Here is an 11652-nt window from a genome sequence, read left to right as displayed (position 1 = left end):
GGGGGAGTCGCAGGAGGAAGGGGGGTGTCTCAGGAAGATGGGGGTCTTGGGAATGGGAGGTCTCAGGAAGGGGGTGTCCCAAGAGGGGGGAAGGTCTTGGGAAGATGGGGGTCCCAAGAGGGGGGGGTCTCAGGAAGATGGGGGTCTTGGGAAGGGGAGGTCTCAGGAAGGAAGTGTCCCTGGGGGGGGGTGTCTTAGGAAAACGGGGGTCCTGGCAGAGGGGGAGTCCCAGGAGGGAGGGGGTCTCAGGAAGATGGGGGTCCCAAGAGGGGGGGTCTCAGGAGGGGTTGTCCTGGGACAGAGGAGTCCTGGGAAGGAGGGTCTTGGGAAGGGGGGGAACTGGGGAAGAAGGTGTGTCTCAGGAAGATGGGGGTCCCAAGAGGGGGAATGTTGGGAAGGGGGTGTCCTGGGATGGAGGGGTCTCGGGAAGGAGGTGTCTCAGGAAAGGGCTGTCCCCGGGGGGGGGGGGAAATCCCATGAGTGGGCGTCCTGGGAGGGGGGGCGTTGCAGGAGGGGGGGATGTCTCGGGAAAATGGGGGTCCCAAGGGGTGTGTGTGTGTGTGTGTGTGTCTCGGGAGGGGGGTGTCCTGGGACAGAGGGGTCTCGGGAAGGGGGTGTCCCGGGAGGGGGAGGGGGGTGTCGGTGCCCAGCCCCTCCCGTGCCCGGCAGCGCCCCGGGGGCGGTGGGTGGGCAGCAGCCCCCGCCCCGCTCCGCCCCGCTCCGCCCCGGGGCGGTGGTGGTGGTGGTGGAGCAGCCCGGCCCCTGCGCCCTGCGCCGGGCGGGGAGCGGAGCCGAGCGGGGCCGAGCCGGTGAGAACCGGGGGGGGGGGGAGACGGGGAACCGGGGTGGGGGGGGGACGGGACACCGGGGGCGGCTCTGCCGGTCGTTCTCCGCTGCGGATGGAGGCGGGGACCGCGGGGGGGGGGGGACACACACACACGGCGGCTGCTGTACCGGGGAAAAGAGCCCCCCCCCCCCCCCCCCCCGAAAAAAAATAAAAAAAAAAAAAAAAAGCGGGAAGGGGAAGGAAAAAAGGAGAGGAAGAGGAGGAGTTTTGCTGTTGGTGGGCGTCATTACTCGAGAGTAAATGCTTTGGGGGTGGGGGGGGGTATTTATTTTTGTGGTTAGTGAGGTTTTGGGGCTGGGGAAATGGTGAGGAATCGGTATTTATAAAGGAAAAAAAAAAAAAAAGGAATGGGGGTTTTTCCCCACCCCGGCTCCGCGGCTGTAACTGCGGGAGTCCCCGGGGGGCGATGGGTTTTGGGGGGGGGGGGGGGGGGGGGATGCGGGGAGGTGGGCTGGGAGCGGCCCCGCTCGGGTTTTTGGGTTATTTCGTTCTCCTGCAGCGAAACCCGGAGGAGCTGGGAGGGTTCGTTCTGCAGATGCTGGGCTCCGTGGTGCTCGGCAGCCCCAGGCGCGGTTGGTTTCCCTTGGGATTCAGGGAAGGGAGAAAATCCAGCCCGGTTTTCAAAATGCTTCAGTAAATCGTTTCGCTTTCAATAATTCAAGCGCAGTAAAAAGCGCTTCAGAGTTTTTCGTAAGGAGCGTTTAGGCTGCCGTCTTCTTGCAGCAAGATCAATAATTTATTTTTCTTATCTTTCTGCAGGTGTTGTTCACTGATAAGTTGGGGTTTTTCCCTCGAGCCGCAGCTCATTTAGCTGAGGCTCAGACACATACAGCAAGTTTTTTTAGCTTCAAACCCAAGGGAAACGTAACACGCAGCATAAAAATCACATAAACTGACCGTTGTCAGGTTGATGGTTGGGGGAGCAAGGGAGGTTTTCCTAAGTATCATCTGATTGTTACTCTCCTCCGCCCCCCGTAAAAAGCACTAGCATCTCTGATGTGGAATTAAAGCACAAAAAGAAATGAATTTCCTTGAGCTTGCTTTGATCGAGAAGCCCACAAATAGTTGAGTTTCAGCCCCTTCTGTCAGCACAAGATCAGAAGGAAGAGGCTAAATCGGGGGGGACTTTCAGCGGTTAAGAGTATTTTCATTTTGTCTGGTATTATTCAAATAAATGTCTTGGCCGCTTCTTTTTCTGTTCGGCCTACAGGTTCATTTTTTTCATCTGGAGTTTCTAGGAGGGTTTGGTTTGGGGGTTTTTTTCCCCCAGATACAATTTTTCACCGTTCAGGTGATGCTTCTTCAGTGTTCTTAATTGTGCGTTATGTAGCTTCATTAGCTTATGGGGAGATGGCAGGTATCGAGAAATTAATTAATGTTCTTAAAGTGACCCTTCCTCCAACCTAGGTGATAGAAATTAAAGCATGGAAACGTTCCGGTGAAGATGTGGAAGTATTACTGTCTCCGTTTTTTATAACTGGATAGAAAATAATTAAAGAAACAGTAACTGGCATTAGCGATTGAATCCGATTAAATCAGCTTTGCCCGTTTTCTGGATTTCAGTAAAACAGAGGAGCGTGACTGAGGGAAGGGGTTTAATGCAGCCGTGTAGCATTCAGCAAGGATCTCGACGGAGCTTCTCCTCTTGGAAGTGCTCTTGAAATCTGCTCCTGAACGCAAACGGCACAAGCGCAAACGCTTAACGGGGCACTCTGTGAGCAGAGGGGAGAAGCGTGTTATTTTTTACGACCTGTAAGCAATAGCTGCTGCTCTCGATTATTTTTAAAACACTCTGCTGTCATTTCGAAGCATTTCTTGCTGAAAAATATCCAGAGGAGTTGTATGCGGTTTTTTTCTGCGAGAATTAGTTGTTAGCATAGGTCGATGTTTAAGTGTTTTGTGGTTGGTTGGTTTTTTTAATCAAAGAAATTTTTTTTAATTTTTTTTTTTTTTCCCCCCTCGTTTTTGAAGTAGATTCGATGGGACTTGATCGGAAGCACTCCCAGGCTCTAGGTGGGATCTCTTCCCAAGGTTTGCTTTTCAGTGACGTGCAGCCGTGTCCCACGCGGGTCCTCGCGCTGCGTGTCCCTGCGGGGGGTCACTGGCCCGCGGGGGACCCCGACACCCACCGGAGGAAGCCGGGAGCTGTGGGTTCGGTTCCTCGCGGGCACCTTTCCCCGCCTCTCTTCCCTCCTACGCTCAGAGAAAACGCAGGCTCCGACAGAGCTGTCTCTCTAGGAGCAGTTTGTGTATTTGAAGTTCTTCAAGCTGAGCTCGTAGCAGCGGTCCTGACATCTGAGCAACCTCGTGTGTTTCTTTAGTTGATGTCTGTGCTCCAAAAATAGATTTCCATATTAAAATACAGCTGGGGAAGGAAGCTGGAGCCGTGTGTTGTCTGACAGATAACATGAGAAACCGGGTCCTGCTCTGAATACGCAGTCCCCAAAGCCATCAGGTCGCTTTTTTGAATAAGCGTCGGTAGCTGTAAAACCTGGACTACGGATAAATTCTTAAAATCTGTGCCGTCTTTTGGCTGAAACGTTGAGAAACGGCTCAGTGGCATGCAGGTGTTGCTGCAGGTGGGACTTTTCGGCCGGAGCGGTCGAGGGGCTGGAAGGGGTTGGTGGGGTGAAGACCCGCGCGAGTTCTCGCGCTGTCTCTGCCCAGCGGCTCACGATTATATTTTAATTTCGCAGGTGAAGAAACGGAGAGAGATGTAGATTGACCGGGGGCTTCGAACCTCGGACAGCAAAACCGGGGACAGAAAGCTGGTAGTTCCCCAGCCTGCCGTCTCTTGCCAGGTACGTCCTGGTGGAATGGGATGCTGGAGTTTTCAATTTTAATTTACCTCCCCCCCCCCAAAAAAAAAAGATTATCTTCAGCACTACTGTGCTGTGCGGCTGGCTTAATGAAAAGGTAAAAAATAATGAAAAGGAAAATAAGTGCTGTTGGATCTGCTCCAGAATGAAAAGGGGTTACTCGCGGTAAATTGAACAGTTTGCCTGGGGTGAGATGGCTCGTGGTTTCGGATGCGTGGGGTTGGCTGGCTGCCCTGAGCCCATGTGATGGACACTGGAATTGCGCTCCGAGATAAATACTTTGGTTCGGAGTTTATACGTAGCAAAAGGAAAATAAGCCCAGGTTAGCTCGAGTCTTGTGAGCTGGCGTAGAGCTGGTCCTGCCTTTGGGTGGAAGATTGCTCGGGTGGCATCCCGAGGCTTTCCCCAGCCGGTTTCCCCAGCGCTCTCATTATAAATGAGTACTAGCAATTTCTTCATGTAACCGGCATCTAGCATATATATATAGGAAGGCGTTAAAAATATGAAAAACTGAAAATGGAAACTTTATATGAAAATATAAAAATACGAGATGCCGAATGCTGCAACTGCCTGGCTTTTGCTTTTTAAATTGTTTTGTCATTTCCTATGGATTTGGTTTTTGTTTGTGGTTTTTTTCCCCTTAAACTAGGCTTGAAAAATGGCACCAGCAGCTCCAAGAGAAGCGGGAGTATGGAGACAAACCAGAGCTCTCTTATTCAAGAACTGTCTTATTAAATGTAGGACTAAAAAAAGCAGCGTTCAGGTAAGCGGAGGGCTTGTTTACTGCTGCCTTCATGTCTGCAGTTATTCTGCATTTAAGTAGCTCCTGAGTCAGAGGCACTGCTCAGTTTTATTATAATGTTCCTGAAGCTTCAAGGTCTGCTCTGAATTTTAGGTTGAAATAGGCTTTTTCAGAAGGTATTTTGTGATTCTTTGGTTGAAAATGTATCCTAATGTGAAAGGCATTCCCCAGAAAATATCCTTGAATTAATATTGCAGTCTTAAAACACTTCTAAAAACTTCGGCACCTCTAACTGAGCAGTATAATGGGATTAGACCTCTCCAGAAGATTTTTATCGTCTCTTAACGGTTTAGCCCTGTGCATAGGTGAAGTGTATGATACTTTAAGATGAATTTTGGGGTGAAGAAGAGACAGTACAAAGCTTGGCTAGACTTGTTTAATGGTTCATGCTTCGTGTTCCGCTACTTTCCAAATAGCGTAAGTGTGCTGGTCTTTAAAGCATGTAGGAATTATCCCTTTATACCTTAAAATGGCTTCTTAGGTTACCAACGCATGCGATTAAAATCCTGCTTCAGCGCCAGAGAAGGATTTGGCATTAAAATTATTGCTGCGTTGAAAACATGCGGGGAGCGTTACAGTCAAGTAGTCAGACTCACAGTCCCTCCTTTAAGCTTCGTGTAACTAAGACAAATTTTTGGAAATCCTCGTTCCGACGACTGCTCTTTGAAGTTTTCGTATTTCTTTCTTTCTGTGCGCAGGAGGTCCTTTTCCCACTCTTTTTCTTGTTTTGGCTGATTCTGATGAGCATGATGCACCCGCACAGAAAATACGGCGAGGTCGCCAACACCAACCTCGGCACCCTGGATACCTCCATGCTGGTGAATTTTGTCATCGGGTACACGCCGCCAACCCGAATGGCGCGAGAAATCATGAAGAAAGTGGCTTTTGATAACTTCGAAGATGGTATTCAGAACCTAAGCATTTTGTTTTTCTCGGTATATCTCATGCCGTGGCTTGTGTTTGAAGAGGGAGCTCGCTGTCGCTGCTGCTGATAGAAAAAAAAAAAAAAGCATTTGTTTTCCATCGCAGATAGAGAACAGACTGTGAAGGCGGTTTTTTTGCTTGTTTGGCAAATGTTCTGGCACTGCCATCTCAAAGTGGTTCCCATTCTCCTGTTGCAGCCAACAAGTGTTATGTGGCTGCAGGAAAGGTTTTGGCAGGACACAAATGCAAAGTACAAATTGCCCCTGAACAGCTCTAGGGCTAATTAATGCTTGTCCTGTGACATCCTGGGGCAAATTCAGGAAATGATGCTGTCCTGCAGATATTTTAGGTTGTGTTTTCTATCCTGTTGTTACTATCAAAGCAACATTTTTAATTTATATTTTTTTTATGTGCTGATTCCCATTAACAATGTCACCTCTTCTTTTGAAAGCGAGTTTTCTTTGTTTCTTTTTTTTTTTTTTCTTTAAAGTGCTTTGCCTACACAGCTCACACATGTAGCGGGCACTTATCTCTCCAAAACCACTCTGATGTATTTTTAGTTTGGTATCTTTGATTCTCTTCCTTGTGGTATGCGTGCTTCAAAGGTACTGTGGAGAAACAGCCCAGCCCGGCGTCCGCATTTTCCTTACGGGTGCCCCCCATCCTCTGCTGAAGTTGGTGGCAAAATACCATGTTTTTCATACATTTAGCCCTCTGCACTGGTTAATCTGCCCTGTACAAGAAAAGTGCTGGTGCTGGAGAATAAACTCACGGGTAGCCGCCAGAGGATTAGGGCACAGAAGCTGTTGGAGCAGCAAAAAATAAGGGGAAAAGGGGAAGATTTGGGGGTAAATTTGAATTCCCCACCCTGCTACTGAGCGACACTCCTGCAGGTTTCTGTTCAGAATACTTCCTTCACTGGGACAAAAATACAGCCAGATATATATATCTCCAAACCCAAACAAATCATTAATGATTAACATGATGCTTTTTTAAAACTGTCGCACAGTTTTTCTTCCTGCTGTGCTGGTACCTAAATCGACACGATAATTTCTTCTCTTCTCCCAGGCATCATCACAGAGGAGTATTTAAGCGAAGAGGAGCTGCAAGAGGCTAGTGCTTTTAAACGCTCAAACTTCGTGGGTGTAGTGTTCAACGATGCCATGTCCTACCAGCTGAGGTTTCCCGATTCGGTCGCTATGTCTTCCATTTATATGGAATCGAGAGGTAAATGCGCACGCTTTTATATGTACTCCGTAAGGGGATAAGCTGAAAAATCACGCCCTCTTTTTCCTTTTTGGCCTGATGGTGCATATATTGGCTTGTGGAAGTTTTTTTTCCACCATTTATAAGGGATCGCCTTAAGCTGCACCATCTTTACATTGGGGATAGGGCAGCTGTAACTCTGGCTTTTTGCATTTTAAAATGCCTTGCTTTATTCTGCAGCCAGTTGTTCCAACCTGCGGAAGGGATGCGAATCGGTAACGTACTGGAGCTCGGGATTTACGGCTCTGCAAGCCTGCATCGATGCTGCAATTATACAGGTAAATCTGAAAAAATAACAGAATAAAACCAAGGAGGTTCAAATCCGTGGACTGCCTTGCGTCTGGCTGGTTTTGTTCTATTGTCTGTTAATTGTCTAAAATGCTATATCAAAAATTAGCTTGAATCCCGTGAAAAGGCAGAATGTTTCATGTGTGTTTTGCCGTATTTTGTGCAGAAGTGTTCTTGTCCGTTGAATAATGCGGACGTTTGTCTTCGTTTGTGTCCGAACGAGCCTGAACCATACGTCACAGCGGTCGTCAAAACACGAAGGCTTGACAGCGCTCGCCCCAAAATGCTATTTAAGATGCTGTACCGAAAGGGGCTGCAGAATTTGCCTGACCATTTTATTGTCAGTATTTGTCAGCAATGCCCTTTGCCCTATTGCTCTCCCGTCATGCCGCTCGCGGTGAGAGCGAGTCTCATTTTTTAGGTGATCGGAGTTGCAAAATTGTACGTTTTATCTCCAGGTGTTTAGATATTCTCCAATTTCTGTGCTTTTGGGCTGGGATTTGGGGACAGTAGGGTTTCAGGGTCTCCAGATCTCTCCCTGTCAGCGGGGATGGAGACCGGGCTGAGGGATGCAAAAATAACTTTTCCTTCTTTTCCTTTTAGCTGAAGACTAATCAGTCGGTTTGGGAACAACTTGAATTGACGAGAGCAATGGTCATGGGAGAGGCTGCCGTGGTGGAAATAGATAATTTTCCTCGTGCGATCATTTTAATTTACCTAGTGATCGCTTTTTCACCGTTTGGGTATTATTTGGCAATCCATATTGTGGCAGAAAAGGAGAGGAAGTTGAAGGAATTCTTAAAAATATTGGGACTTCATGACACTGCCTTTTGGTATGTGAGTGTTTGGTATAACGCATTCTTTATAAAAGAAATATAAAATATATAAAGAAATATATAAAAGTAACACTTTCTAGGAAAACAATTCTATCCCATCCTCCAGTTTTTTAATTGTTTTCAGTGTCATTAAGTGAAAACAGTTGAAAAGTGAGATACTCTGTAAAATGGAACACAGAGATACTTGCAGTACCATGAAAATAGGCATGTTTTAATAAGTGAATACCAGAGTAACACTTGCATTTTTGTGCACGTAAAGTTACACCAGACTTACAGGGATTAAATGTGATGATGCGTGAGATTTTTATGTAGTTTGGTTTTAAATATTTTTGGCTCACTCCCTCCTTTTCTGGAGGCTCAACAGGTGACCTGCAGTCTCTCTTCAGAGCTTAGCAGCAGTTTCCCCGCCGTATAATTAAATGAATCTAACTCTATCATTTTAACATGACAGAGTATTCTAAGCAACAGATTTTAATTTGTTTCCTTACCATGATGGAAATTGTCTTATGCAATATAATGGTTTGGGTTGTTGGGGGTTTTTTTCCAAATGAGAGGATGTAGGAATCTGAAGTCATTGATAGTCGCAGAGATAAAAGCGGGTTTAGCTTTGCCCTTCGCCGCAGCGCCCGACAGCTTTTTAGCATCTTTCCCTGCTGCACCGTAACAGCCAGCCGGGGTTCTCTGGGTTATTTTTTTTTTTTTTTTCTGGTTGCTTTTGTCTTCTTTCTGTACCCAAGCTCTTTTCTGGCAGTCGGTTCTGTTTGTTTGCGGTATGTCCTTGGGGATAAATCTTATTCAGCTGAGTCCTTCACCCGCAGCGTTGGTCCTCTGTCCCCACTCGCCCCTCACGCAGCAGCATTTGAGTAACTCCGGTCTGGGGAAAATGATTTTACTTTTCCCAGGGTGAAACGGGAGCGATCTGCAAAGGCACGCTGGTAACGCAGCTTTGATCCGCCACTGAATATAACTCGGAAATTTGTTTCTGAGGAAGCTGTGTCACTTTTTACTACCTGTACACAAACCGCCCTTGTTTCCCGAGGTCAGAATTGCTCACAGACTTGCAGCTCTGTTTTTAAAAAGAAAAGGATTTTATTACCCTGCCCAGCTACTGGAATGACTAATGTATTAAATTTTAAATAGAATTTCTTTAATTATTGAAACCTACTACTCAGTTACCCTCTTTTGGTTATGCCATGGAATTAATTATGCAAGTTAAAAAAACCCAAACAACCACCATGAATCGTCTAATTGTGTTTCTTTTTGATGCCATGGGTATTGATGTGCGTGCTCTAATGGCTAGAACATTTACAGGGATGTTTACAAGAGCTCTTTTGATTTGGGGGCTCTTGTTTTGTTGCAAGCTTGTCCTTTGGTGCAGCTGTCTGGAAGATTAAAGAATGGAAGTTTTAGCTATTTTTGTGCGTGAATAGTTCAGGCTATGAATTTGTTGACTGATTTCTGTTCTCTTCCCCCACCCCCCTTTTGCTCCTAGGCTTTCTTGGGTGCTGCTCTACATGAGCCTGATTTTTGTCATGTCCATTCTTATGGCAGTGATTGCGACGGCCTCTTCCCTCTTTCCCCAGAGCAGTGCCTTTGTGATATTTCTCCTTTTTTTCCTGTACGGAATCTCTTCAGTAAGTATTCCTGGTCTCGTTGAATTCAGCCATCCCATCCCTGTGGTCTGCTCTGGTTTGGGATGGTGTACAGGTCTCAGCCGTCGCTATGAGAAGTATCTTTCCTTACTGAAATATCTGAGTTTATAATAGGACGAAGGGTAATGATTTTGAACTGAAAGAGGGTAGATTTAGAGTAGATATAAGGAAGAAATTCTTTGTTGTGAGGGTGGTGAGGCAGTGGAACGGGTTGCCCAGAGGGGTTGTGGATGCCCCGTCCCTGGAAGTGTTCATGGCCAGGTTGGATGGGGCTTGGAGCTAGATAATCTTTAAGGTCCCTTCCAGGCCGAACCGTTCTATGATTTTATGATAATCATCTGTCTTTGAACTGGAAACAGTGCTGTTTTGAAGTCCAAACCCATGCCCCCGTCTCAACATTTGTCGTTACTATATAGCATAATGTTAAAACCCTCTTTAAAGGTCAGAGAATTAATTTATACGTCAAATTACTTGTCTGAGTTCATAAGCCACCAATGCAGAAATAGTTATTTGTTTACTGTCTGTCATTTACAGAAGGTGTACTAACCAGGGTGAATATGCACGCTCAGCTGTACGGCTCCTTATTTTTATTTTATAATTTCTTTTTCTGCGCTCTGTCACCTGGCATCTTTGGGAAATCTGTCCCTCCCGATGGTCTCTTTGTAAGGGAAGTGTGGGACGTGGGGAATACTGTAGTGACTATACCAGGAAAATGATATGATTGAAGCCGTGGTCTTTCTACTTTAGTTTTTCTACACCCTGTGTTGTTAATTTTTTTTTAACATAGTACCTTCTTGTACCTTTTTAATCTGTTCTTAGGTTTTCTTTGCACTTATGCTGACACCTCTATTTAAAAAGTCAAAGCACGTGGGTATAGTGGAGTTCTTGGCGACGTTGGCTTTTGGTTTTGTGGGCCTTAATATTGTCCTGCTGGAAGATTTCCCCAAATCTTTCGTTTGGATTCTCAGCCCCTTGTGTCAGTGCAGCTTCTTGATCGGTGTCGCGCAGGTAAATAACCTGCTACTCCTCCGACTGCAACCTCATCGCGCTCGTTTGTCTTGCATCGTTTTCAAATAGGTCTTGACGTAAATAAATATATATTTTTATTTTTTTTTAATAAACTGATGATGGTGGGGAAAAAATGCCTATTTTAATAGCTTCCTGTGGCAATTTAATATCAAGTAAAATACAACGCACCATCAAGCAACTGTTATTCTTCGTGTTTGTTGCTGTGATCTCAGTCACTTTTTCATTAATTTTTTGTTGTTGTTGCTAAATTTTGCACCGTGCTGTTGCGTCTTTCCGGGCTGGTAGAGTGCTGGTGTGTAACAGCTCCATTTATCTGTGTTTGTTGGCAGGTCATGCATCTAGAAGATTATGAAGATGGTGCGACATTTTCAAATCTAAATCACGGGCCTTACCCGCTCTTTATCTCTCTTATTTTGTTGGTGTTGGATAGCATATTTTATCTGCTTGTAGCCGTCTACCTTGATCAGGTTATGCCAGGTACGTTGATGAGAAAAATGGAACTGAACTGCGCTGGCGTCGCCCATTCCTGAAGTCCTGAGCCCCCCAGGGTGACGTGGCTGGTGGAGCTGGGTGGCATTTCTGACTTAATTTCAACGGTGGAGAAAGGAGATGGTGCTGTTTACAAATGTATTTCACGCTGTGACTCAGAATAATTTTGGCTGCAATAATGTATATTCTATTAAAACCGAGATATGAGGGGGGGTTGGGTATTTGCATATTTGGAATTGACGGCCCTTAGGTACGCCAGCTAAACTTTTTTCCCCTCTTTCTAGAGGAAAAGCTTCTTTACCGGGTTAACTAGTGGCTCAGCCTTTGCAATTTGCTCTTCTTCCAGGGTTGAAAATTAAAGACTGCTCTGCCTGTTCCAGACCTTTCCCTGTGACGGCAGTAGTTTAACGTGAAACGCAGAATCTAAGTTGTTAGTCTTGCGACTAATGCCGGGTTAAGCCCTTCAGCTCCCTTTCCTCTGATCTCTCTGGATTTATGGTGCCTGTGTTTTAAGTCAACTGTTCTTTCAGCACTGGGGATTTCTCTTGCATCACAAGAGATTTGCCCATATAGTTAAATACTGAGCAAAACTGGAACGTGCTAGCGGTGTCGATGGGAACCGTGGCTTCGATGCGGATAAAGTAAATTTGGCCGATGAAATCCCTCCAGGACGGGGGTGTGGGCTGGCCCCTAAACCTTT

General features: G+C 46.2%; 1 protein-coding gene across 2 annotated transcripts in view; it reads left to right on the top strand.

Annotated features, from left to right (window-relative positions):
* The first annotated feature begins 708 nt into the window (after nt 1-708).
* Nucleotides 709-11652, top strand: part of ABCA5 (ATP binding cassette subfamily A member 5) — a 35681-nt gene continuing 24737 nt past the window's right edge. The window contains exons 1-10 of one of the 2 annotated variants that reach the window (XM_049813136.1): nt 709-809; nt 3544-3648; nt 4316-4429; nt 5167-5371; nt 6461-6619; nt 6839-6936; nt 7550-7779; nt 9275-9416; nt 10254-10442; nt 10793-10940. In XM_049813136.1, coding sequence (XP_049669093.1) covers nt 4325-4429; nt 5167-5371; nt 6461-6619; nt 6839-6936; nt 7550-7779; nt 9275-9416; nt 10254-10442; nt 10793-10940 — 1276 coding nt within the window. In that variant the 5' untranslated portion in view covers nt 709-809; nt 3544-3648; nt 4316-4324. Of the gene's footprint in view, nt 810-3254; nt 3427-3543; nt 3649-4315; nt 4430-5166; nt 5372-6460; nt 6620-6838; nt 6937-7549; nt 7780-9274; nt 9417-10253; nt 10443-10792; nt 10941-11652 lie in introns of those variants that run through there. The other variant, XM_049813135.1, reaches the window with a different exon arrangement.

Source organism: Accipiter gentilis, chromosome 10 (assembly GCF_929443795.1).
Source record: "Accipiter gentilis chromosome 10, bAccGen1.1, whole genome shotgun sequence".
Taxonomy (NCBI): Eukaryota; Metazoa; Chordata; class Aves; order Accipitriformes; family Accipitridae; genus Astur; species Astur gentilis.
Note: the sequence above shows the minus strand (reverse complement) of the source record. Positions and strands in the feature narration are given on the sequence as shown.